This window comes from Scyliorhinus canicula, chromosome 29 (assembly GCF_902713615.1).
Source record: "Scyliorhinus canicula chromosome 29, sScyCan1.1, whole genome shotgun sequence".
NCBI lineage: Eukaryota > Metazoa > Chordata > Chondrichthyes > Carcharhiniformes > Scyliorhinidae > Scyliorhinus > Scyliorhinus canicula.
In genome coordinates this window covers 8,771,289-8,795,917 of record NC_052174.1, presented here as the reverse complement: position 1 = coordinate 8,795,917, position 24,629 = coordinate 8,771,289, and the positions used below count along the sequence as shown (strand labels likewise).

Sequence of the window (24,629 nt, the reverse complement as noted above, 5' to 3'; positions counted from 1 at the left end):
AACCGCCGCTCCCGATTGAAAGCCGCGCCGTTACCGAATCTGTTCCCACTGCCCCCTCGGTGGGCGCCCTCCAAATTCTCATTACCCGCCGGGTCAGAAACGCTCCTCCTCGTTTCGACGATCGGCCTCAAGCTGCGTCTCTCCCGGTCAGCAATCCCCGTTAAAAACCCTCTCTGCCCGACGGAGAACCGCCTCTTCTTCTACAGTCGTCCGCCCCCCCACCCCGCTCCCCCAGAGCAGCGTTCCCCCCCCCACAGACCAGCGTTCCCCCCCCCCACAGACCAGCGTTCCCCCCCCCCCCCCCCCACAGAGCAGCGTTCCCCCCCCCACAGACCAGCGTTCCCCCCCCCCACAGAGCAGCGTCCCCCCACCCCCCCCACAGAGCAGCGTTTCCCCCCCCCACAGACCAGCGTTCCCCCCCCCCACAGAGCAGCGTTCCCCCCCCCCCCCCCCCCACAGAGCAGCGTTCCCCCCACCCCCCTCCCACAGAGCGGCGGTATCCCCCCCCCCAACCCCCCTCCCCGGCACCATTTTACTTCAATCTCTTCTGCGTTCTCTCCCTGGCCTCTCTGCTCCAGAGTAAACAACCCAAACAAAGGATATAGAACAGTACAGCACAGAACAGGCCCTTCGGCCCTCGACGTTGTGCCGAGCAATGATCACCCTACTCTAACCCACGTATCCACCCTATACCCGTAACCCAACAACCCCCCCCCCCCCAACCTTACTTTTTAGGACACTTTTCACGGCCAATCCACCTAACCCGCACATCTTTGGACTGTGGGAGGAAACCGGAGCACCCGGAGGAAACCCACGCACACACGGGGAGGATGTGCAGACTCCGCACAGACAGTGACCCAAGCCGGGAATCGAACCCGGGGACCCTGGAGCTGTGAAGCATTTATGCTAACCACCGTGCTGCCCCGCCTCACACAACTGTTCGAGCAGAGAAGGAGGCCTCAGTGCCTTCGGCCCGTGACCCGGCACATTCTTCCTCTTCAGGCCTTCGCGATTGGGCCAGCCTTTCCCGATCCTAACCCCTCGCCGGGTAAAAAGCTTCCTTCTCCCGTCGCGGCCTCCCTCTCGTTCACTGCCCTTCCACCGATGGGGAACAGTTTCTCCCCCATGTCCCCTCGCGATTTTGAACACCACGGTCGAATCTCCTCCCGACCTTCTCTTCTCCAAGGGAAACACTCCCAACTTCTCCGACCGATCCCCGGGACTGTCAGCTCGCATCCTCCCTAAAGTGCGGTTCCCGCAACTGGACACAATACTCCAGTTGAGGCCAAACCAGTGTTTTATACCACCTCCTTACTCTTGTGTCCCTCTGCCCCTATCAATAAAGTCCAGGATACTGTCCAGACACAAATAACAAAGAAATGACAGCACAGGAACAGGCCCTTCGGCCCTCCAAGCCTGCACCGACCATGCTGCCCATCTGAATTAAACCCCCCTACCCTTCCGGGAACCATATTCCTCTATTCCCGGCCTATTCACGTACTTGTCAAAGACGCCCCCTTAAAAGTCATTCTCGTATCTGCTTCCCCTACCTCCCCGGGAACGAGTTCCAGGCTCCCACCACCCCCTGTGTCAAAAACTTGCCTCGTACATCTCCTCTAAACCTTGCCCCTCGCACCTTAAACCTATGCCCCCTAGTAATTGACCCCTCTACCCTGGGGAAAAAGTCTCTGACGATCCACTCTGTCTATGTCCCTCATAATTTTGTAGACCTCTATCAGGTCGCCCCTCAACCTCCGTCGTTCCAGTGAGAACAAACCGAGTTTATCCAACCGCTCCTCATAGCTAATGCCCTCCATACCGGGCAACATCCTGGTAAATCTCTTAGAACATAGAACAGTACAGCACAGAACAGGCCCTTCGGCCCTCAATGTTGTGCCGAGCCACGATCACCCTACTCAAACCCACGTATCCACCCTATACCCGTAACCCAACAACCCCCCCCTTAACCCTACTTTTATTAGGAGAATTTATCATGGCCAATCCACCTAACCCGCACATCTTTGGACTGTGGGAGGAAACCGGAGCACCCGGAGGAAACCCACGCAGACAGGGGGAGGACGTGCAGACTCCACACAGACAGTGACCCAGCCGGGAATCGAACCTGGGACCCTGGAGCTGTGAAGCATTTATGCTAACCACCATGCTACCCTGCTGCCCCCCTTCTGCACCCTCTCTAAAGCCTCCACAGCCTTCTGGTAGGTGTGGCAACCAGAATTGAACACTGTATTCCACGTGCGGCCTAACTAAGGTTCTATACAACTATAACATGACGTGTCAATTTTCAAACTCAGTGCCCCCCCCCCCCCCCCCCCCCCCTGCCCGATGAAGGCAGGCATGCCTTCTTGACTGCTTCATTAACCGGCCCCTCAACCTGTCCTGTCACCTTCAATGGCTTATGTGCAACAACATCTCGGTCCCTCTGATCACGTACCTTCTTTAGAACTGTAGCCTTTGCTGTGTACTTGTGTCTCCGCCCTTTTCCTCCCAAAATGAATCACTTCACACTCTCTGCATTAAACGTCATTTGCCACTCGTCTGCCCACCCAGCTCTGTCCTTTCGAAGGCGGACACTAACCTCAGCCCAGTTCACAATGCTTCCAATCTTCGCCCCCATCCGCAAATTGTGAAATTGCGCCCCGCACGCTATGATCCATTATAATATACATCAGGAAGAGCAAAGAGTCCCAAAACTAACTCCTGGGGGACTCCACTCCAGACCTTCCAAGTGGCCTCGGAGGAGGATGTGGTGAATGAGATTCACACGGCATTATAGTTACCAATGTCACTCTGTTCCAAATAGATACATGTATCAATATTGTAAGTGCAGTTGCACTACCTGACCACCAGGGGGAGTAGATCTGGGAGCACTCGCGAGTTTGTACTTGGCTCCGCCCAGGACTCCTCCCCCTGGAGCTGCTGTATAAAGATCCGTGCCACAGAGTCAGCCGGCCAGTTCACCGAAGGTTCAACGGCTAACAGGCTGGCTCTGTTGTAAGTATATTAAAACCGCTATTCTAATCCTACAAGCACGTGTCCGTAGAATTGTTGGTTCCAACAGAGGGGCAGCGCACATGTTGACTGGAACAAACCGGGGGGAGGGGGGGGGGGGATTGTTTCTGCTGGCTGGGGTTGTCGTGCGCTCGGGAGTGTCGTAAAATTGGCCGAATCTTTCAGGAGGGAAGTGAGGAAACACTTGCGACACACAAATGGCGGCAGAGGTTTCAAACCCCCCCCCACCCCCGACAACTGGGTGTCGACGGTAGTTTTGAATCTTACGAGGGGGTCAAAGGTGAGTATCCGGGGTTCACAGGTCAGCCGTGGCCTTGGTTCCCTTGCTGCAGAACGGTGACTGGGTGGGGGGGGGCCCATACACAGACTCCAGGCCAGGCCGTACCAGTGACTCGGTTAGTCACACGCGTTACCACCTCCCGCCTCTTCTATTCTTGATTGCGGCCCCTTCATGCTGCCTTTGATTCCAGCGAGCTCCCTGTCTATACTCCCCTGACACTCCCGCACTGTGTTCCGTCGCTTAAAGCCGCCTGGGTCAAGATTCCCACGGCTAGGTTCCTTTTCCAACTTTAATTACTTTGCATGGTTCCGCATACATCTGCCAGCCTAGCGGCCATTGCTATCCCAACACTTTGCCGTTTGATTTGCTTCTTCACTTTGGATCATGTGAGGTGGTACTGAAGAGGCGGCACGGTGGCACATTGGCTAGCACTGCTGCCTCACAGCTCCAGGGTCCCGGGTTCAATTCCAACCTCGGGCGACTGCCTGTGCGGAGTCTGCACCTCCTCCCCGTGTCTGCGTGGGTTTCCTCCGGGTGCTCCGGTTTCCTCCCACAGCCCAAAGACGTGCGGGTTAGGGTGGATTGGCCGTGATAAATTCCCCCTTCGTGTCCAAAGGCTGTGCAGGCGAGGTGGGGTTACAGGGGAGTGGGCCTAGATGCAGCGGGTCGGTGCAGGCCCGATGGGCCAAATGGCCTCCTTCTGCACTGTCGGGTTTCTATGACGTACTTCTTCTCCGACAATTAGGCACCAGAAAGGACTTGCACTGAGATACTGTCTTTCAAGGTCACAGGTCATCCCAAAGCACCTAGGAGCCAATGAAGTCCGTTTGAAGAGTAGCCACTGCTGCGACGTGGGGCAGAGAGCAGCCATTTTGTGCCCAGCTAGGCCCCGCGACCAGCGCCGTGGGAACAACCAGGTCACCTGCTCTTTATGATGCCGACCGAGGGGTAAACATTGGCCGGGGCAACTTGGCACGGAAGTGTGATCTTTCCTATGCCCCTGAGGAGGGTGGGGGGGGCAGCAGAAGTCTCTGATTAACGTTTTTCACCTGAAAGACGACCCCCCCCCCCCCCAGATAGCGTAGGCACTGCCCCTCGAAGTCGGCCCACGGTACGTGCCCGTGTCTCTGGCGTGGCAGATAAACCCAACGCCACCTGCGAGCTTCAGAGGCGAGGGTGATGCCCGATGAGCCTCGGCAGGCTTCTGTACCTCTATGCGGCCTACTCCAACCCATGCTCTTGGGTGGCGAGGCTCCGTGTGGGGCGCAGGAGACACATGACGGTAACCTTTACGGACGCAACCGAGTTCAGGCTCTAACAGGATACCAGGTTATAAATAAATAACATGTTTGTGCCAAAGCCCTGCTGTTCCCAATGGATTTTTTTTAGCTCATAAGGCTTCTTTCTGCAACCCTGTCATCCATCCACACAACGCACACACGCACACACACAGAGATGTAATACATACACACCGCCAGCTCCCCTGTGTAAACCCGCTGCTAACATCATGCTCAGCCTGGATCGAGAAACGTCGGTCCCCGGGGAATGCCTCGCCCCTGCTGCCAGGGTTTGGTGACTTCGTTTTTTTCCAAAATGGCGGCCGCGAGATCGGGAATGCGCCTGCTGGGCTCATCGTCCTGGAGATGGTTCCCGCGCGCCTGTCCGCGGCGGCGTAGGCCGCAGTTGTGAGCGAGCCAGGGACTCTCCCGTGGTTGCGTCGCAGGTTCAATTCTTTGCCCCGCCTCCTCACCCTGACCCCCCCCCCCCTCCCCTCCCCTCCCACCAGCGGTAAACCTCCACGGACGAAACCTGCCAAGACAAAACGAACGCCTGGAGGGTGGGGTGAGGGGGGGGCGGGGGGGCTTAACGGTTAAAAATAAGGGGGGGTGCCCCATTTGAAACGGAGGTGGGGTCGAATATTTTCTCTCGGAGTCTCTGGAGCTCTCTCCCTCGAAAGGGAGCAGAATCTTTGGATATTTATACGGCCGAGCTGGATAGATTGTCGCTTGACGAGGGGGTGAAAGGTTAGCGGGGGTGAAGGGTTATCGGGGGGTGAAGGGTTATCGAGGGGGTCGGGGGGGGGGGGTAAGGCGGGATGCAGATTTGAGCTGACTATCAGATCAGCCCTGATCTTATTAAATCGCGGAGCAGGCTCGAGGGGCCTCCGGCCTCCTCCTCCTCCTGCGCCCTGTTTGTATGAAGCCTCAGCTGGCACTGAACGGAGCTGCCTCCAGGCTCAGTGAAGAATGAAGGAAGGATTCCCTGGGTAGTATTGCAGCGTTTTAGCTGCGCTCCCTTTGAATGTGTGTTTTCTGTCTATTGGAACCTCCCCCCCGCCTTGAAAATATTGACACACTCCCTCCCCACACAAAGCTGCCCCGAGGTGGCGAAAGTCATCATCTCTGTGGATCTGTGGTATTCCTTGCTTCAAGCCTTCATAAACGTAGAACACACAGCGCAGATGCAGGCCATTCGGCCCATCGAGTCTGCACCGACCCACTTGAGCCCTCACTTTCACCCTAGCCCCCTAACCCAATAGCCCCTTCTAAACTTTGTAATTTGGTCACTAAGGGCAATTTAGCGTGGCCAATCCGCCTAACCTGCACGTCTTTCGGGACTTGTGGGGGGGGGGGGGGGGGGGGGTTGGGGCCATTATTTAACTTGGGGGGGGGGGGGGGGGGGAGATGTGCAGGGAGGAGGGGGGGGGTGTTACGCCCGTCGCTTTCCCCCTGCTGAAAAATAACTCAAGCTCCTCCCCCCCCCCACCCCCCAAACCATGGTATTGGAAGCCATTGGCAGCACCCGCCTTGCCCTGCGTGCCCCTTATCTACGTGTAGCCACGACAGGGCAGGGAGGAGGCCATTTGATCCAGACTAGCCCACCGCCGAGCAATTCGAGCCCGCTCAGTCTCTGGAACTCTGCAGGTTCATCCCCCCCCCCCCCCCTTCGAACGTTCATCCGATTGAAGCCATTCGTCGTCTCCGCTCGTGGGCTCGATGGGGCCTGGGCTCCTTTCTTTTTTAAATTCCGTTCACAGGATGTGTGAATTTGTTGCCCATCATCCCCGATTGCCCTTGAGCTGAGTGGGCTGGCCCGGCCATTGATTAACCATCTGCCGATGAGGGGCAGCACGGTGGCCTAGTGGTTAGCACAACCGCCTCACGGCGCTGAGGTCCCAGGTTCGATCCCGGCTCTGGGTCACTGTCTGTGTGGAGTTTGCACATTCTCCCCGTGTCTGCGTGGGTTTCGCCCCCACAACCCAAAGATGTGCAGAGTAGGTGGATTGGCCATGCTAAATTGCCCCTTAATTGGAAAAAATAATTGGGTAATCTAAATTTATAAAAAAAAAACCATCTGCCGATGGGATTCGAACCCGGGTCCCCAGATACCCCGGGTCTCGGGATTGCTAGGTTCAGTGACAATACTTCCCTACCCCGCCGCCTCCCCGCCCACGATCCAGTCAGGAGCCCGCGTGCGCCGGGGTTCTAATGGCGGCCCTCGCTGCGACGCGGCACAGCCCTCCGCCGACTTCCCCGGGCTGCCTGAGCGGCCGCGCGCAGGCCTGGGCTCCTCGGCTGGGCGGCGATTGAGATTTGTGGCGCTGTGCGCGGCCCCGGGCCCTTACCGGCGGTCTGCCAGCGCACGGGAAGCTGAGACGGGGCACGGTGGAGGGCAGCGGAGGGAGAGGATTAGAATCCACAGCATGGCAAGCCCACCTCTGCCCGATGAACAGGTTACCCATGATCCTCAACTACGTTTCCCAACCCCGCTCCCCACCATTCCCGCCCTCCTCCCTTTCGCTACTTTACTGACCGATTCAGTCCTCTGCCTGACACAAAGACATCAGAAAATACATTCCAATCCAATTTTATAAATATGCTCATTGAATAATGTACACAGAAATAATCGAATCGCCCTCCGTACCTATGGCCCATGTTTCTTTGCTTGGCCGACTTTACTCGGTGTTTCCGCGGTGGCTGCGGCCATGATGGTGGGAAGCTACTGATTGCCGACCGAGGAGGTGACCCGGCTCCATGAGGGGCGACCTCGGGCACCTTTGGGCTTCCCGGGGCCGGCTATCGGCTGCTCGACGGGCAGCGAGGGGACAGACGGGGGGCCAGGGGCGGGAGGGCGGGCGCTGCCATGCTGGGCGGCCCGGCCGCGCTCCTGGGGGGGCGCCCCGGCGAACCTGCCGGCCTGCCAGCCGACGGTCTGCTGCAGGAAGCCCCGGCGGACGGCGGCGTCCAGGCCCATGATGGCGGCCGTCTGGGCCCGCAAGGCGGCCGTCTGGGCCTCCACCGCGGCGCCCAGGCCCTGGATGGAGGCGGCCTGCGCCACGAGGGAAGCCTTGACGTCGGCCAGCAGCCGCTCCGCCCCGGCGCCGCCCGCTGGCGGGCCGGCGGGGGCGGCCGCCCTCTCCATGTTGGCGAGGATCAGCCTGGAGCTCCTCGTGAAACTCTGCGCCAGCTTGGAGCTGGAGTCCTCCATGGCCCGCGCCACCGCGCGCAGAGTCTCCGGCAGGCCCTCCAGGGCGCCGAGAATTTGGTCGTGGGCGCCCCTTCGGCTGCCCCCGGGGCCGTCGGGGTCCTCGTCCGACTCCTCAGCGGCGGAACCAGGGTGCGACCTCGCCCTCCAGGGGGGCGACACCTGCGTCACCCTCTCCCACCGCCCTCGCTCCTGCCCCCTCGCTGCCGGTGCCTCGTCGCACGCCGTCCTGTCCCGCGTCCGAGCCTCCGGAACGCGCGCGGTGTCAGTCTCCGGCTCGGTGGCTGCGCCCGGAAGATCGAGTGGCAGCCGCCCTTCCTCCTCCTCCTCCGCCCTGCCTTCCTCCTCGGACCCGGGCGGCTCCAGTTCTTGGGAGTCTGAAATGAAAAAGAGACAGGGGAGAGTGAGGAGGGTGTGCCGATCTGGCCTGAGACAGAGCAAGTTGTGAGGTAAGGAAAGGGGATGAGGATGAAGTCTGCAGATACCTTCATCCTCGATCCCTCCCGTGTCGCCAGCGGGCACGGCCTCAGCGACGCCCCTTCCCATGACTGCCTCCTCTGAACGGGGTGGTAAACCTTGCCGGAGTGCTGGACCTCCAGATCGCTCTTGCTGCCCCCTGCTAAGGACCACCTTCCCCTGCAATAAAGAGGGAAAGTGGCATCAGTCAGAGCCCTGGCGTGGGTTTGGGTGACGCGAATGTGAGCGGGTGCCAGTGTCTGAAAGCTGAGAGTGTGAGTCTTGCAACAGCGCTAAGCACAAGAGGGCGAGGTAAACCGTTCAATGAAGGGTCGAGGAATGACCGATAAATTGATGGAAGGATAAGTGGAGGGGTTAGTGCTAGCTGAGCAATGGCGGTGGATAAGATAAGTCATGGTCATCTGAAGACTGAACTCACTCACCTTGACGACTCAGGTGAGATCATTAAACTTCTTCCTGCACTGCGTCCATGTTCTTCGAGCTAAACTCCTGGCAATGACCTTCACTGCTATTCTCTCACACGTCACATCGCACTTGAGAGTCCAGACTACGCCCACCCCTCCCTCGCACCGTCCCTCCCACATCGCTCTTGAGACTACGCCCACCCCTCCCTCGCACCGTCCCTCCCACATCGCTCTTGAGACTACGCCCACCCCTCCCTCGCACCGTCCCTCCCACATCGCTCTTGAGACTACGCCCACCCCTCCCTCCCACCCCCACTGTGGTTGCAGACGGTCCCTCCCCGCCCCACAACTTACACCAAGGCGGCCGCGCATCTGGTACGTTCAGCCGTTCTTCAATCCTTGAACAAGACAGATTCACTCAACAAAGGACTCCCACCACCTTTAGCGGCCACCGTAGAAGGCAGAGTATTTACGCTCCTCTTTAAGGCTGCGCCCCTTTAAGAGCTGCTGGCTGCCGGTGAGCCGTGAGCTGGACCAAGACGATGTCAGGCCCGCCTTGCATGCAGCTACTCAACAACGTAGGGAGCACTGGGTGGCACGAAGATCTTGTCAGACTGCAGAGAGCACCATGGGCGGAAGGGCGGCACAGTGGTTAGCACTGTTGCTTCACAGCTCCAGGGTCCCAGGTTCGATTCCCCGCTGGGTCACTGTCTGTGCGGAGTCTGCACGTTCTCCCCGTGTGTGCGTGGGTTTCCACCGGGTGCTCCGGTTTCCTCCCACAGTCCAAGGACGTGCTTGTTAGGTGAATTGGACATTCTGAATTCTCCCTCTGTGTACCCGAACAGGTGCCGGAATGTGGTGACTAGGGGATTGTCACAGTAACTTCATTGCAGCGTTAATGCGAATCTATTTGTGACAATAAATTATTATTATTAAATGGGTAGAGGTTTAACTTACGGGGGAGTTTAACTCATCTGTAACAGATGTCCAATCATTCTCCCTTATAACCAAAATAAGTCAGGTGAGTAAGGTTGAGTGAATGAAGGGACTGAGTGAGGGAGATTGACAGTGTTATCTGAGGGATTGAGTGAGGGAGAGTGAGAGCATTAACTGAGGGAGTGAGTGAGGGAGAGTGACAGCATTAACTGAGGGAGTGAGTGAGGGAGAGTGAGAGTGTTAACTGAGGGAGTGAGTGAGAGAGAGTGACAGCATTAACTGAGGGAGTGAGTGAGGGAGTGAGAGCATTAACTGAGGGAGTGAGTGAGTGAGTGAGAGCATTAACTGAGGGAGTGAGTGAGAGAGAGTGACAGCATTAACTGAGGGAGGGAGTGGGAGCATTAACTGAGGGAGTGAGTGAGGGAGAGAGACAGCATTAACTGAGGGAGTGAGTGAGGGAGTGAGAGCATTAACTGAGGGAGTGAGTGAGGGAGAGTGAGTGAGGGAGAGTGACAGCATTAACTGAGGGAGTGAGTGAGGGAGAGCATTAACTGAGGGAGTGAGCGAGGGAGTGAGAGCATTAACTGAGGGAGTGAGTGAGGGAGAGCATTAACTGAGGGAGAGTGAGGGAGTGAGAGCATTAACTGAGGGAGTGAGCGAGGGAGAGTGAGAGCATTAACTGAGGGAGTGAGTGAGGGAGAGTGACAGCATTAACTGAGGGATTGAGTGAGGGAGAGAAACAGAATTAACTGAGGGAGAGTGAGTGAGGGAGAGAGACAGCATTAACTGAGGGAGTGAGTGAGGGAGAGTGACAGTGTTATCTGAGGGAGTGAGTGAGGGAGAGTGAGTGAGGGAGAGTGACAGCATTAACTGAGGGAGTGAGTGAGGGAGAGTGAGAGCATTAACTGAGGGAGTGAGTGAGGGAGTGAGAGCATTAACTGAGGGAGGGAGTGAGGGAGAGTGAGAGCATTAACTGAGGGAGTGAGTGAGGGAGAGTGAGAGCATTAACTGAGGGAGTGAGTGAGGGAGAGTGACAGCGTTAACTGAGGGAGTGAGTGAGGGAGAGTGACAGCATTAACTGAGGGAGTTAGTGAGGGAGAGTGAGAGCATTAACCGAGGGAGAGTAAGGGGAGAGAGTAACAGGTTTAACGGAGGAGGGAGGAATGATATATTTAACTGCAGGAGTGAGAGACGAGGAGCAGCATTAAGTCATGGAGTTGGAAGTCAGTGGGCCCACTTGCACTTCAAAAGCCTTTCACTGGCTATGAAGGTTTGAGAGATCTCTATGACCTGCTACGGCGGAATAGAAATAAATGTGCCTCTCGTACGGAGACCCCGGTCTAACCTTCTCCTCGTAAATCTTCCTGATGAGGGTTGCCGCCTGGGCCACCGGCTCCTTCTCACCGATGATGAAGATCTCATCCTTGTTGATGCTGGGAGGGGGGATGTTGATACGAGCTCCGGTCTCCTGCATGATCTCCTGAGCCACTTTGTTGTAGGCCCCAGCGATGAATGGATGGAAGACCTTCTCCAGATTTATCCTCTCCACAGCCTGTTTGTCCTAGAGGCGGGTCAGAAAACAGGGGTTAAGGCAATTAGGCGAGCTCCTTAACTTCTCCAATACTGTCAACGGTGATCGGGAATTGAAACACCATCTTTCTTACTGGGTGGGTAATGGTAATCAGGTCAGCCACGATTTTACATGGCAGGTTCGAGGGGCCGAATGGCTTATGTCATGGGAGCGTCCCTTTAAGAAATGTTTTTGTCTTATCACATGGCTTCAGTGATGTTTTTGAAAAGGGGTTTCGGATTTATTGCATGTTGTTACCGAATTGGAACAGTTAAGGGGGAATTCATTCAGGGTGATACATAGATTACTGTAGCTGGGTGGGGTATTCATGTTGGTAGTTGATAACAATGCATGTGTTTTTTATAAATTTAGATTCCCCAATTATTTTTTCCAATTAAGGGGCAATTTAGCCTGGCCAATCCACCTACTCTGCACATTTTTGGGTTGTGGGGGCGAAACCCACGCAGACACGGGGAGAATGTGCAAACTCCACACGGACAGTGACCCAGAGCCGGGATCGAACCTGGGACATCAGCGCCGTGAGGCGGTTGTGCTAACCACTAGGCCACCGTGCTGCCCTGGTTTTAAAATTTTTTACTAAATTCGTGGAATAAACATTGATTTTGATTGAAAGCGCTTAAGGCCTCTGTTGAATAACATCTGAAATGCAGGCCCTTGTGTTCATCATGACCAAAATCAATAAACAGTTGTAGGTCAGGTGAACCATGACATACTTTGGAGTTTTCTGAACCCTGGCCCATAACAAATTGGGGGCTCGTGGGGTAAAAGTCTATCTTTCGTGATTGGGTTGGCTTAGTGAGCTTACAGAGAGTGAGGGGTGAGCATATTTGTGTTTGCTTTTCAGGTGATGTATTCCAGTTTAAGTAGGGAGTGGGTTGTGGACATTGGCTCTTTCAGAGACTTAAGATTCTTTTTGGGGGGCTGGAGAGGGCCACACGCAGTACCTTGGTGACGTTTAAGGGGCATCTTGACAAAGGATGGGACTAGAGGGATACAAAGAAGAGCAAAGAAAAATACAGCACAGGAACAGGCCCTTCAGCCCTTCAAGCCCGTGCCAGCCATGCTGCCCGACTAAACTACAATCTTCTACACTTCCTGGGTCCGTATCCCTCTATTCCCATCCTATTCCTGTATTTGTCAAGATGCCCCTTAAATGTCACTATCGTCCCGGCTTCCACCACCTCCTCCGGCAGCGAGTTCCAGGCACCCTCTGTATAAAAAAACTTGCCTCGTACATCTACTCCAAACCTTGCCCCTCTCACCTTAAACCTATGCCCCCTAGTAATTGACCCCTCTACCCTGGGGAAAAGCCTCTGACTATCCACTCTGTCTATGCCCCTCATAATTTTGTCGACCTCTATCAGGTCGCCCCCCTCAACCTCCGTCGTTCCAGTGAGAACAAACCGAGTTTATTCAACCGCTCCTCATAGCTAATACCCTCCATACCAGGCAACATCCTGGTAAATCTCTTCTGCACCCTCTCTAAAGCCTCCACATCCTTCTGATAGTGTGGCGACCAGAATTGAACACTATACTTGAAGTGTAGCCAACAAACCTGCACATCTTTGGACACGAAAGGGAAATTTAGCGTTGCCAATCCACCTCTGGACTATGGGAGGAAACCGGTGCACCTGGAGGAAATCCACGCAGACATGGGGAGAACATGCAATCCCCATACAGGCAAGGCCGACAGGCAAGGATATGGGTCCCGGAAGTGGAGAAGATTTTAGTTTAGACGGGCAGCATGGTCGGCACGGGCTTGGAGGGCCGAAGGGCCTGTTCCTGTGCTGCACTTTTCTTTGTTCTTACAAACGGAGACTAAAAAAAGGCTTTTAGATTCGGCAAAAACATTGTAGTTAACATTGCCTGACGGGGGCAGCACGGCGGCGCAGTGGGTTAGCACTACTGCCTCACGGCGCCAAGGACCCGGGTTCGAATCCCGGCCCTGGGTCACTGTCCGTGTGGAGTTTGCACATTCTCCCCGTGCCTGCGTGGGTTTCGCCCCCACATCCCAAAGATGTGCAGGCTAGGGGGCTTGGCCACGCTAAATTGCCCCTTAATTGGAAAAAATAATTGGGTACTCTAAATTTTAAAATAACATTGCCTGACAAAACTCGAAAAGAAGACGTAATTGCGGCAGTAACTGAGCATTTTTATCAATTATAAACATAAATACCCCACGCAGCTACAGTAATCTATGTATAACCCTTAATGAATTCCCCCTAACTGTTCCAATTCAATAACAAGATGCTCTTGTTTCCTTTCCAAAACAGCAGGTTTGAATCCCTTCCAGAAAGCAGTTATCTTTTTTAAGTTATCAAGTAATCTGGAAGCCGCTTTTAAAATGAAGATAGAGAAACACTTCTTTCAATCTGTGCAGAACAAAGCAGTTCAAAACCAAAGCGAAAGTAAAACCAACTCCCAGAGCCACAGCCCAGCTCCACCCACACAACGACATCACTGAAGCCATAGAACATAGAACAGTACAGCACAGAACAGGCCCTTCGGCCCTCAATGTTGTGCCGAGCCATGATCACCCTACTCAAACCCACGTATCCACCCTATACCCGTAACCCAACAACCCCCCCTTAACCTTACTTTTATTAGGACACTACGGGCAATTTATCACGGCCAATCCACCTAACCCGCACATCTTTGGACTGTGATAAGACAAAAACATTTCTCAAAGGGACAGTCCCCTGACACCTACTCCAGGTTCCTATTTCACACCATCTACCCTGGTCTACACCGAGTTAGTGCAATAGCAGTGGAGGTAACTCACCCCCCCCCCCACCCAGCTTCCCGAGGGGACAGAATTCCCTATGTCCACTGCTCTGCGTGAAGACTTGCTTGTCCATTAACAACAGTCTTGGCTATCGTTTTTTTTTATTTTAGAGTACCCAATTATTTTTTTCCAATTAAGGGCCAATTTAGTGTGACCAATCCACTTACTCTACATAGATAGAGATAGAGAAATACAGCACAGAACAGGCCCTTCGGCCCACGATGTTGCGCCGAACTTTTGTCCTAGGTTAATCATAGAATTTTGGACAATTTGTCATGGCCAATCCACCCAACCTGCACATCTTTGGACTGTGGGAGGAAACCGGAGTACCCGGAGGAAACCCACGCAGTCACGGGGAGGATGTGCAGACTCCACACAGACAGTGACCCAAGTCGAAATCGAACTTGGGACCCTGGAGCTGTGAAGCAATTGTGCTATCCACAATGCTACCGTGCTGCCCTTAAGAAGTTAACCTACACTCCCTTATTGTACCCTAATCCAAGTACCTATCCAATAGCCGTTTGAAGGTCCATAAATTTTCCGACTCAACTACTACCACAGGCAGTGCATTTCATGCCCCCACTACTCTCTGGGTAAAGAACCTACCTCTGACATCCCCTCTATATCTTCCACCATTTATCTTAAATTTATGTCCCCTTGTAATGGTGTGTTCCACCCGGGGAAAAAGTCTCTGACTATCTACTCTATCTATTCCCCTGATCATCTTATAAACCTCTATCAAGTCGCCCCTCATCCTTCTCCGTTCCAATGAGAAAAGGCCCAGCACCCTCAATCTTTCCTCGTATGACCTACTCTCCATTCCAGGCAACATCCTGGTAAATCTCCTCTGCACCTTTTCCAAAGCTTCCACATCCTTCCTAAAATGAGGTGACCAGAACTGCACACAGTACTCCAAATGTGGCCTGACCAAGGTTTTGTACAGCTGCATCATCACCTCACGGCTCTTAAATTCAATCCCTCTGCTAATGAACGCTAGCACACCATAGGCCTTCTTCACAGCTCTATCCACTTGAGTGGCAACTTTCAAAGAACAATGAACATAGACCCCAAGATCTCTCTGCTCCTCCACATTGCCAAGAACCCTACCATTAACCCTGTATTCCGCATTCAGATTTGTCCTTCCAAAATGGACAACCTCACACTTGTCAGGGTTAAACTCCACCTGCTACTTCTCAGCCCAGCTCTGCATTCTATCTATGTCTCTTTGAAGCCGACAACAGCCCTCCTCACTATCCACAACTCCACCAATCTTCGTATCATCTGCAAATTTACTGACCCACCCTTCAACTCCCTCGTCCAAGTCGTTAATGAAAATCACAAACAGCAGAGGACCCAGAACTATCTTTGGGCTCTGGGGGCGAAACCCACGCAGACACGGGGAGAATGTGCAAACTCCACACGGACAGTGACCCAGGGCCGGGATCGAACCTGGGACCTCAGTGCCGTGAGGCAGCTGTGCTAACCACTGCGCCACCGTGCTGCCCTTTGGCTATCGTTTTTAACCTGCTACAACCCTCTTCTTGGGCGGCGCGGCAGCACAGTGGTTAGCACTGTGGCTTCCCAGCGCCAGGGTCCCGGGTTCAATTCCCGGCTTGGGCCACTGTCAGTGCGGAGTCTGCTCGTTCTGCCCCAGTGTCCCAGTGGGTTTCCTCCCACAGTCCAAAGACGCGCGGGTTAGATGAAGTGGCCGTGGTCAATGCACGGGGTCGCGGGGTTAGGACAGGGGAGTGGGCCTCGGTGGAGTGCTCTTTCAGAGGGTCGGTGCCGGCTCGATGGGCCGAATGGCCTCCTTCGACACTGGCCAATGATGGACTTGAAACGTTAGTATATCGGATTCTCAGGGGGTTTGACAGGGTCGATGCTGAGAGGTTGTTTCCCCGTGTGGGAGAGTCTGGGACCAGAGGGCAGAATCTTAGAGTGATGGGGGGGGGGGGGGGGGGCGCCCATTTCAGACAGAGATGAGGAGGAATTTCTTCTCTCGGAGGGGAGTGAATCTGTGGAATTCACAGAGAGCTGTAGAGGCCGGGTCGCTAAGTACGTTCAAGGCCGAGATTTTTCATCAGTGATGGGATCGAGGGTTACGGGAATGAGGCAAGTAAGTGGAGCTGAGGTTTATCACATCAGATCAGTCACGACCTCATTAAATGGCGGAGCAGACTTCGATGGGCCGAATGGCCCAATTCTGTTCCGACTGTCTTGTGGTCTTGCACGAGCGAACACAGGTCCATCTGAGCATCAACCAAACGCGTCCGATCGCATTTTGAGAGGAAGTGGCGGGCGGGCCTACCTGTTCAGCCGAGATGAGCAGGATCTCGTGCCGAGACTTCTCGATGCCTTCCTTTGTCCCGGTGATTTTAATCTGGTTGCTGGGGTCATCGGGGCGGGGGATGTTGATCTTCGTGGCCGTCTTCAACTCAAGTTCCTGCAGCTTCTCTCCATTCTTGCCGATGACGAACCGGTGGTGTTCCTTTGGGATGGTGACAGTCGCCGAAGCCTACGGGAGTTAAACAGCCCGGTGAAACACCGAAACGGAGGTCACGAAAGCGGGGGGGGGGGGGGGGTGGGGTGGGGGGGGAAGATTTGCAAATCTGTTCACTTATTCAGCCTTCGCCCCACAGTCTGTTCACGGACGTTAATTGTCCCACTACATTAAGAAGTCTTCCAACACCAGGTTAAAGTCCAACAGGTTTATTTGGAATCATAGTATCATAGAATTTACAGTGCAGAAGGAGACCATTCGGCCCATCGAGTCTGCACCGGCTCTTGGAAAGAGCACCCTACCCAAGGTCAACACCAGCGTTTCTGTGTTTCACCAGGCTGTTTAACTCCCATGCTAAATTGCCCGTAGTGTCTTAAAAAAAAAGTAAGGTTAAGGGGGGAGTTGTTGGGTTACGGGTATAGGGTGGATACGTGAGTTTGAGTAGGGTGATCATTGCTCGGCACAACATCGAGGGCCGAAGGGCCTGTTCTGTGCTGTACTGTTCTAAATCTAAATCTAAATCTAAACCTCCACCCTATCCCCATAACCCAGTATCCCCACCCAACACTAAGGACAATTTTGGACACTAAGGGCAATTTATCACGGCCCATCCACCCTAACCTGCACATCTTTGGGGTGTGGGAGGAAACCGGAGCACCCGGAGGAAACCCACGCACACACGGGGAGAACGTGCAGACTCCGCACAGACAGTGACCCAAGCCGGGAATCGACCCTGGACCCTGGAGCTATGAAGCAATTGTGCTATCCACAATGCTACCGTGCTGCCCTACAGACAAAGTCAATGATGCAAGACGATACTTTGAATGCGAGTACCATCTTTTTAAAAATACTCCCCCTCAGAGAATGGTCCCCTGTGCTAAAATGGAGGCTTTCATTTGAGAGACAGGCCCGAGGGGGAGGGAGTGGGGGGGGCACTTCACGAAGGGCAATGTTCGAGCTATCCAAAATGTGAAACCCTTAACGCCCTTGCCTCATAGAAAATGCGTCAGTCCTACAAGGTGGTGGTGAATGTGATTCACACCGGATTATAATCTGTCTATACATGTGCCTATATTGTAAGTGCAGTTGCACTACCTGACCACCAGGGGGGGAGTAGCTCTGGGAATGCTCGGGAATTGTACTGGGCTTCTCCCTTGGCTCCGCCCAGGACTCCCTCCCCTGGAGCTGCTGTATAAAGATCAGTGCCACAGGGTCAGCCGGCCAGTTCACCGAAAGTTCAACGGCTAACCGGCTGGCTCTGTTGTGAGTATATTAAAACCGCTATTCTAATCCTACAAGCACGTGTCCGTAGAATTGTTGGTTCCAACAAAGGTTCAACAGCTCTTGGCTGCGAGAGTCCCAGATTCCCACTCCCCACAGTGAGGGAAATGTTCCTGAAATCGACCCTGAATAACCAGGGCCTCTAAGTTTAAGGCCCTGCCCCCCTTTTGGATTCCTCCCCCCCCCCCCCCCCACTCCCCCCACTCCTTCCCTTCCCCCCACCTCCCGCAAGCAGAGGAAACGAGCTTCACACATTTACCTCACCAATTCCTCAAAGACTTCAATTAGATCATCCATTAATCTTCTACAGTCAAGGGAATGCTGAGCTCGACGAGGCAACAGAATTGGACCCCATTAGTCCTGATATCTCCCACAGGGCCCAGGTGACTCAGGCTTTGTTGGGAGTAGGGGGTTTCCCCTGAGGCGGAGGATGTAGGTGACAGGTGCAGGAGAAAGCCTGCGAATCATGGCCGTAGCTTTTGGCCTTGCCCGCAGTTTGGGGGATTCTGAGCTTCGTTCTTTGTGGTGGTATGATTAGCATAGCTGCCTGCCATTGGTGCAGAACACCGGCTTACCATTGGCCCTGGTCGGTCATGTGCCTCTCGACCGATTGGTTGAGACCAGTCATGTGACGGCTCCCCGATTGGTCGAGAGGCTGAGTTAACCCCGCCTCCGGGGCGGGGTATAAATACCCAGTACTCCCGGCGGTCGCCCATTTACTGTAATCGACCGCAGGGCTAACATCTAGCTGATTAAAGCCATACTCTTGTACAGCAACTCGTCTCGCGTTCAATTGATGGTACATCATTCTTCGAGACCCTGTCGGAAATAGTGGGGTTGGATGATGATACTGTGGCGCCTCTGGGGGCGATTTCCGGTGCGATTTCTGGGGGAACAATTGGAGGAGATTAAGTTCGCTCTCAGAGGGTCGGCAGAGGGGTTCTATGTGAGATGGAGGCTCCTTCTGACTCTCTTTGAGGATCTGTTTGTCGCCAGCGGGTAGGGGGGGTCTGTTGGGAAGGGGGATGTTGGGGTCGTTTAGGGGAGAAAAAGGGGGAAGTAACAAACCCGTTTGAAATTGGTGATATTTGTTTGTTGACACACACAGACTCACAAACACACGCAGAGACATACTCACACAGAGACACACAAGGACACACACACGGACACACACACACGGACACACACACACGGACACACACACACAGACACGCGCAGAGACATACTCACACAGAGACACACAAGGACACACACACACGGACACCTACACACGGACACACAAACACACGCAGAGATATACTCACACAGAGACACACAAGGACACACACACGGACACACACACACGGACACACACACACGGACACACACACACAGACACACACACACAGACACACGCAGAGACATACTCACACAGAGACACACAAGGACACACACACACGGACACACACACACGGACACACACAGAGACATACTTACACAGAGACACACACGGACACACACACACAGACACACTAACACACGCAGAGATATACTCACACCGAGACACACAAGGACTCACACGGACGGACACACAAACACACAGACACATGGACACACACAGACACACATACACACACACAAACACACAGAGACATGCACAGACACACGCGGACACACACACGGACGCACACAATAAACACACGCAGAGACATACTCACACAGAGACACACGCGGACACACACAGACACACACGAACATACACATATACACACCACACACATATGGGCACACATCTACACACGGACACACACACATATGGACACACGGACACACACACGGACATACACACGGACACACACACAGACAAACACACGGACACACAACAGTGAGGTACTATTCCTGACGGCTGACCTGGGTCTGAAGCCGAGCCACGATTTCCTTCCTTGCCTTCATAACAGAGTCCAGTTTGCCGGTCACCATGATGGACATGCCCTGGTCTTTGGCCAGCGAGAGCTCAATGTGGGCCCCCGTCTTCTGCATGATGTCCAGGCACACCTTCGCCTCCTCGCCCTCGCCAAACTGACTGTTGTCCTTGTACCTGCGCTCCTCCAGGGGGACGTGAAACACCTGGGGGTGGGGGGGGGAGACAACGAGAGAGAGAGAGATAACACCCGCCATGCTCACCTCTTGTAGCGCAGTGGGTAAAGCGCTGAGGTCAGGAGTAATAGAACATAGAACATAGACCCACGCAGAGACGGAGAGGATGCGCGAACCCCACACGGACAGTGGCCCCGGGATCGAACCCGGGTCCTCGGCCACGTGAGGCAGCAGTGCCAACCGCTGCGCCGCCGCGCCGCCCTGAGGGACGAAAACCTAACCATCTGTGATGAATGTAGGCATTTCAGACATATCGCATTGAAAGTATTTGGTGCGGTGAGGGTTCAAAGTCTGAGGTGGTGTGTTTGACTGCTGCAGTCACGTGTTATCAGAAATCCTGGTTCGCAAGACAGCCAGGCCTTTTGTGAGTCAGGAGGGGGGGGGGGGGGGGGGGGGGGGGGGGGGGGGTGCAATTAAAGCATCGTAAAAGCTTGGGATGGTTTATTGTTTTATAGATTAAGAGGGTTGCCTGTGGAATTGTGTTCAGCTGGTAAGGTGATGTGGTTAATGATAGGAGCTGACGTACCCGGTATTTTACAGAAAAGCAGGCAGGGCCCTTGGGAGAGGGAAATCAAACTGAGAAGACAGTTCCTGAAGACTGTATCAGTGTAGGCCTCAAACCGAGGCTCCCACCTGTCCTCTAGGCTGGCCGCAAACAAAGTTGCACCTGGCCGGTATTGCCAAGAAAGGAAAGGGGGGGATATTCTCCTCCGCGCCCCAACCAATATAGACCCCGGGGATCGACTTAAGAAAAGACCTCAACAACCATCCATGTTCTCTGTGGGATTCTGCTACCCGTAAATTGGCTGCGTCGTTCCCCCACAGCGCACCAGTTTGTAAAGCGGTCCATTGGCCCCGGGAACGCTCTGGAGTCATCCCAAGGGGGCGTTAAATGTGGTACAGGATCACAGACATGTCTTTTTTTTTATAAATTTAGAGTACCCAATTCACTTTTTTCCAATTAAGGGGCAATTTAGCGCGGCCAATCCACCTACCCTGCACATAGAACATAGAACATAGAACAGTACAGCACAGAACAGGCCCTTCGGCCCTCGATGTTGTGCCGAGCAATGATCACCCTACTCAAACCCACGTATCCACCCTATACCCGTAACCCAACAACCCCCCCCCCCCCAACCTTACTTTTTTAGGACACTACGGGCAATTTAGCCTGGCCAATCCACCTAACCCGCACATCTTTGGACTGTGGGAGGAAACCGGAGCACCCGGAGGAAACCCACGCACACAGGGGGAGGACGTGCAGACTCCGCACAGACAGTGACCCAGCCGGGAATCGAACCTGGGACCCTGGAGCTGTGAAGCATTTATGCTAACCACCATGCTACCCTGCTGCCCACATCTTTGGGTTGTGGGGGGCGAAACCCACACAGACACAGGGAGAATCAGCAAACTCCACATGGACGGTGACCCAGAGCCGGGATCGAACCTGGGACCCCGGCGACGTGAGGCAGCAGTGGTAACCCACTGTGCCACTGTGCTGCCCAGGTCTTGTCTTAAGTAGATCCCTGGGGTCCATTTCGCTGCGTGTTTTACCACGGCGAGTGCACGCATACCTGGGTTACCACTGAGGATTTGATGGGTCGGATTTTGCTCCATGCGCCAACTGGTTCTCCGGACTTGTCCCCCGATGTTCCCTTCTCCGGGAGAGGAGGGAAAGCCTCCAGGTAAGTGGGGATATAAGCTTCATCCTCAGATACTCCACCTGCAAACACATAAGCCACAATGTAAGTGAGCATCACAAGAGCTGATACCGTTGGGACAGTAGCCGCTTGATGAGACTCACGTCCGTCACTGCCTCAGGCACCCTTGGTTGTGCCAAGGTTTCTCTGACCAGGGCGTGCGATAGAGCAGAGCGGGCTCGCATCGTTCCCTCATCGTCACTGGCACCGTTTCTTCCCCTCCCTTCCAGACGCCAGATGGGCCCTCTTGGGTCTCGGAACCGTGTCCCGGCATTCGCCCCTCCTCTTCTGAAGGTGTTAGGGGGGGGGGGATGACCAGAAGCCCTCTCTTAACAGGCTAACGTCCCACTCTAATTGTGCGAGCCCTCGGCAGCGCTATTCGACTGCAGAGGCATCGCAGTCAGACCCGGATCTGCCCTCACCTGATATGCACGCACACTCCCACCATGGAAACGAGATGAGATCCCAGTAACAGCCCCCAGAAGTCCAAGGGCGACCCACGGGGGTCAGTTGAGGTCGGCTATCTCGTGGCAGACTGGAACGTGGAATGAGGGGGGGGGGGGGCCTCCTGCTGTGCACTGGGGTCAGCAGCGGCCCGTGGGGGTCAAGTCTCAACTCAAGAGGGCTGCGGAGCACCAAATCCAGGCCCACTCTTCAAGCGCAGGGCGGAGGGTGCTGTCACACGGGCGTGATGCCAAAATGCGCCTCTCCCGCGCCCCCCCACACCATTCCACCCCCCCCTCCCCCCCCGCCTTTGCCCTCCTGGGTAAACATAAACGACTCCTTTCCCAATGTCCTAGGGTCAATATTTATCCCTCACAATGGCGGCATTGCAGTCATTATCACGGTGCTGGTTATGGGAGATCTCTGTGCACAAAATGGCCGCCACGTTTACTGCATGGTCACTTCAGCCCAGGCATCGACCTTCGACCCCTGCCTTGCTAAACATGGCAGCCGCCTGCCCGGCAAGCACCCACCTCTGGTCTCCTGGTCGCCTAGGCCACTGCGATGCTCAGCGAAGCTCTCCGGCGTCAGCACGGCAACCGAGCTCATGGTTCCAAATCCCAGATCTGACAGATTCCGATATTCCACTGCGGAGACAACAAAAAGGATTTGGGGTGAGGGGGAGGGAGAAAGAGGGCACCCCCGCCCCCCCCCCCCTTCCCCAACCAGATACCCGTTAAATACATCGACCCTGCCCGCCTCAATGACCCGTTGTGGGGGGGGGGGGTTTTCCATGTTGGCTCAGTGGGTTAGCGCTGCTGCTTCACAACGTCAGGGTCCCGGGTTCCATTCCCGGCTTGGGTCACTCTCTGTGCGGAGTCCGCACGTTCTCTCCCCGTGTCTGCGTGGGTTTCCTCCGGGCGCTCCGGTTTCCCCCCGCAGTCCAAAGACGTGCAGGTGAGGTGGGGTTGCGGGGATCTGGGCGTAGGGTGGAGCGTCCTGTCGGAGGGGTGGTGCAGACTCGATGGGCCGACTGGCCCTCCTTTTCACTGCGGGAATGGGATGGCTCTATTCTCATCGGTGTCTGGGTCAGGAGGGGTTTATACTGAATTTCTTACAGTCGAATCAATCCATATCCGTCACTGTGACGTTTATGGGTCCTAACTTGGGTACCACAAAGTGGGAACATGATTATGTCTACTCACAGTGGGGCGGGCACGGCGGCGCAGTGGGTTAGCGCTGCTGCCTCACGGAGCCGAGGACCCGGGTTCGATCCCGGCTCTGGGTCACTGCCCGTGTGGAGTTTGCACATTCTCCCCGTGTCTGCGCGGGTTTCGCCCCCACAACCCAAAGATGTGCAGGGTAGGTGGATTGTAAATTGCCCCTCAATTGGAAAAATTAAAATAAGCGGTGGTGGTATAGTGGTGAGCAGAGCTGCCTTCCCAGCAGTTACGCCGGGTTCGATTCCCGGCCATCGCAATTGGAAAAATTCCACAAAAAAAAATTAATATTTACTCAAAGCACACCTGGACGAACATGGGCAGACAATATAAAATACAGAGTTTGAACAGAAAGATCTCGGCATCCAGGTACATAAATCCCTGAAAGTTGCCACCCAGGTTAATAGGGCTGTTAAGAAGGCATATGGTGTGCTAGCCTTTATCAGTAGGGGGATTGAGTTTCGGAGCCACAAGGTCATGCTGTAGCTGTACATAACTCTGGTGCAGCCACACCTGGAGTACTGCGTGCAGTTCTGGTCACCACATTATAGGAAGGATGTGGAAGCTTTGCAAAGGGTTCAGAGGAGATTTACTAGGATGTTGCCTGGTATGGAGGGAAGGTCTTACGAGGAAAGGCTCAGGGACTTGAGGTTGTTTTCGTTAGAGAGGAGAAGGCTGAGAGGTGATTTAATAGAGACATACAAGATAGTCAGAGGGTTGGATAGGGTGGACAGTGAGAGTCTTTTTCCTCGGATGGTGATGACCAACACGAGGGGACATAGCTTTAAATTGAGGGGCGATAGATATAGGACAGATGTCAGAGGCAGGTTCTTTACTCAGAGAGTAGTAGGGGTGTGGAACGCCCTGCCTGCAACAGTAGTAGACTCGCCAACTTTAAGGGCATTTAAGTGGTCGCTGGATAGACATATGGATGAAAATGGAATAGTGTAGGTCAGATAGGCTTCAGATGTTTTCACAGGTCGGCGCAATATCGAGGGCCGATGGGCCCGTACTGCGCTGTAATGTTCTATGTTCTAAGTGGAGGGGAGAGGCAGGGATAGAACATTCCGGCTGTTTACGAGCATTGACCATTATAGGTAGCGGGATAGGTGGGGAAAGCAGTTAAGAAAGCGGATAGGTAACGCGGGCTTTATTCATTGCTTGCAAGAGTGAGAGGTCATGCTGAACAGACACAAGACAAGTTCGCCCCATTCCGGAGACCGGGGCACAGCTTCTTGCCTGACGCCCTCGCGTGCAGCGCTGAGGGAGTGCTGCACCGCTGGCGGGAGATGCCGTCTTTCGAGGTGAGCGGTCACCCCGAGCGGGACCGCCTGCCCTCCCTCGCAGGCGGGTGCTGAAG

At 54.6% G+C, this 24,629-nt stretch overlaps 1 protein-coding gene across 1 annotated transcript in view; it reads right to left on the bottom strand.

Moving 5' to 3' along the window:
• LOC119958298 (vigilin-like) overlaps window positions 1-22,694 on the bottom strand; it is a 71,920-nt gene extending 49,226 nt beyond the window's left edge. Inside the window, exons 1-5 of the mRNA XM_038786732.1 lie at window positions 22,583-22,694; window positions 21,480-21,628; window positions 19,660-19,875; window positions 16,297-16,503; window positions 10,958-11,173 (exon numbers count right to left, since the gene is read on the bottom strand). Of these exons, the coding sequence (XP_038642660.1) occupies window positions 10,958-11,173; window positions 16,297-16,503; window positions 19,660-19,875; window positions 21,480-21,628; window positions 22,583-22,658 (864 nt within the window). The 5' untranslated portion in view covers window positions 22,659-22,694. The remainder of the gene's footprint in view (window positions 1-10,957; window positions 11,174-16,296; window positions 16,504-19,659; window positions 19,876-21,479; window positions 21,629-22,582) is intronic.
• Between the last annotated feature and the right edge of the window lie 1,935 nt (window positions 22,695-24,629).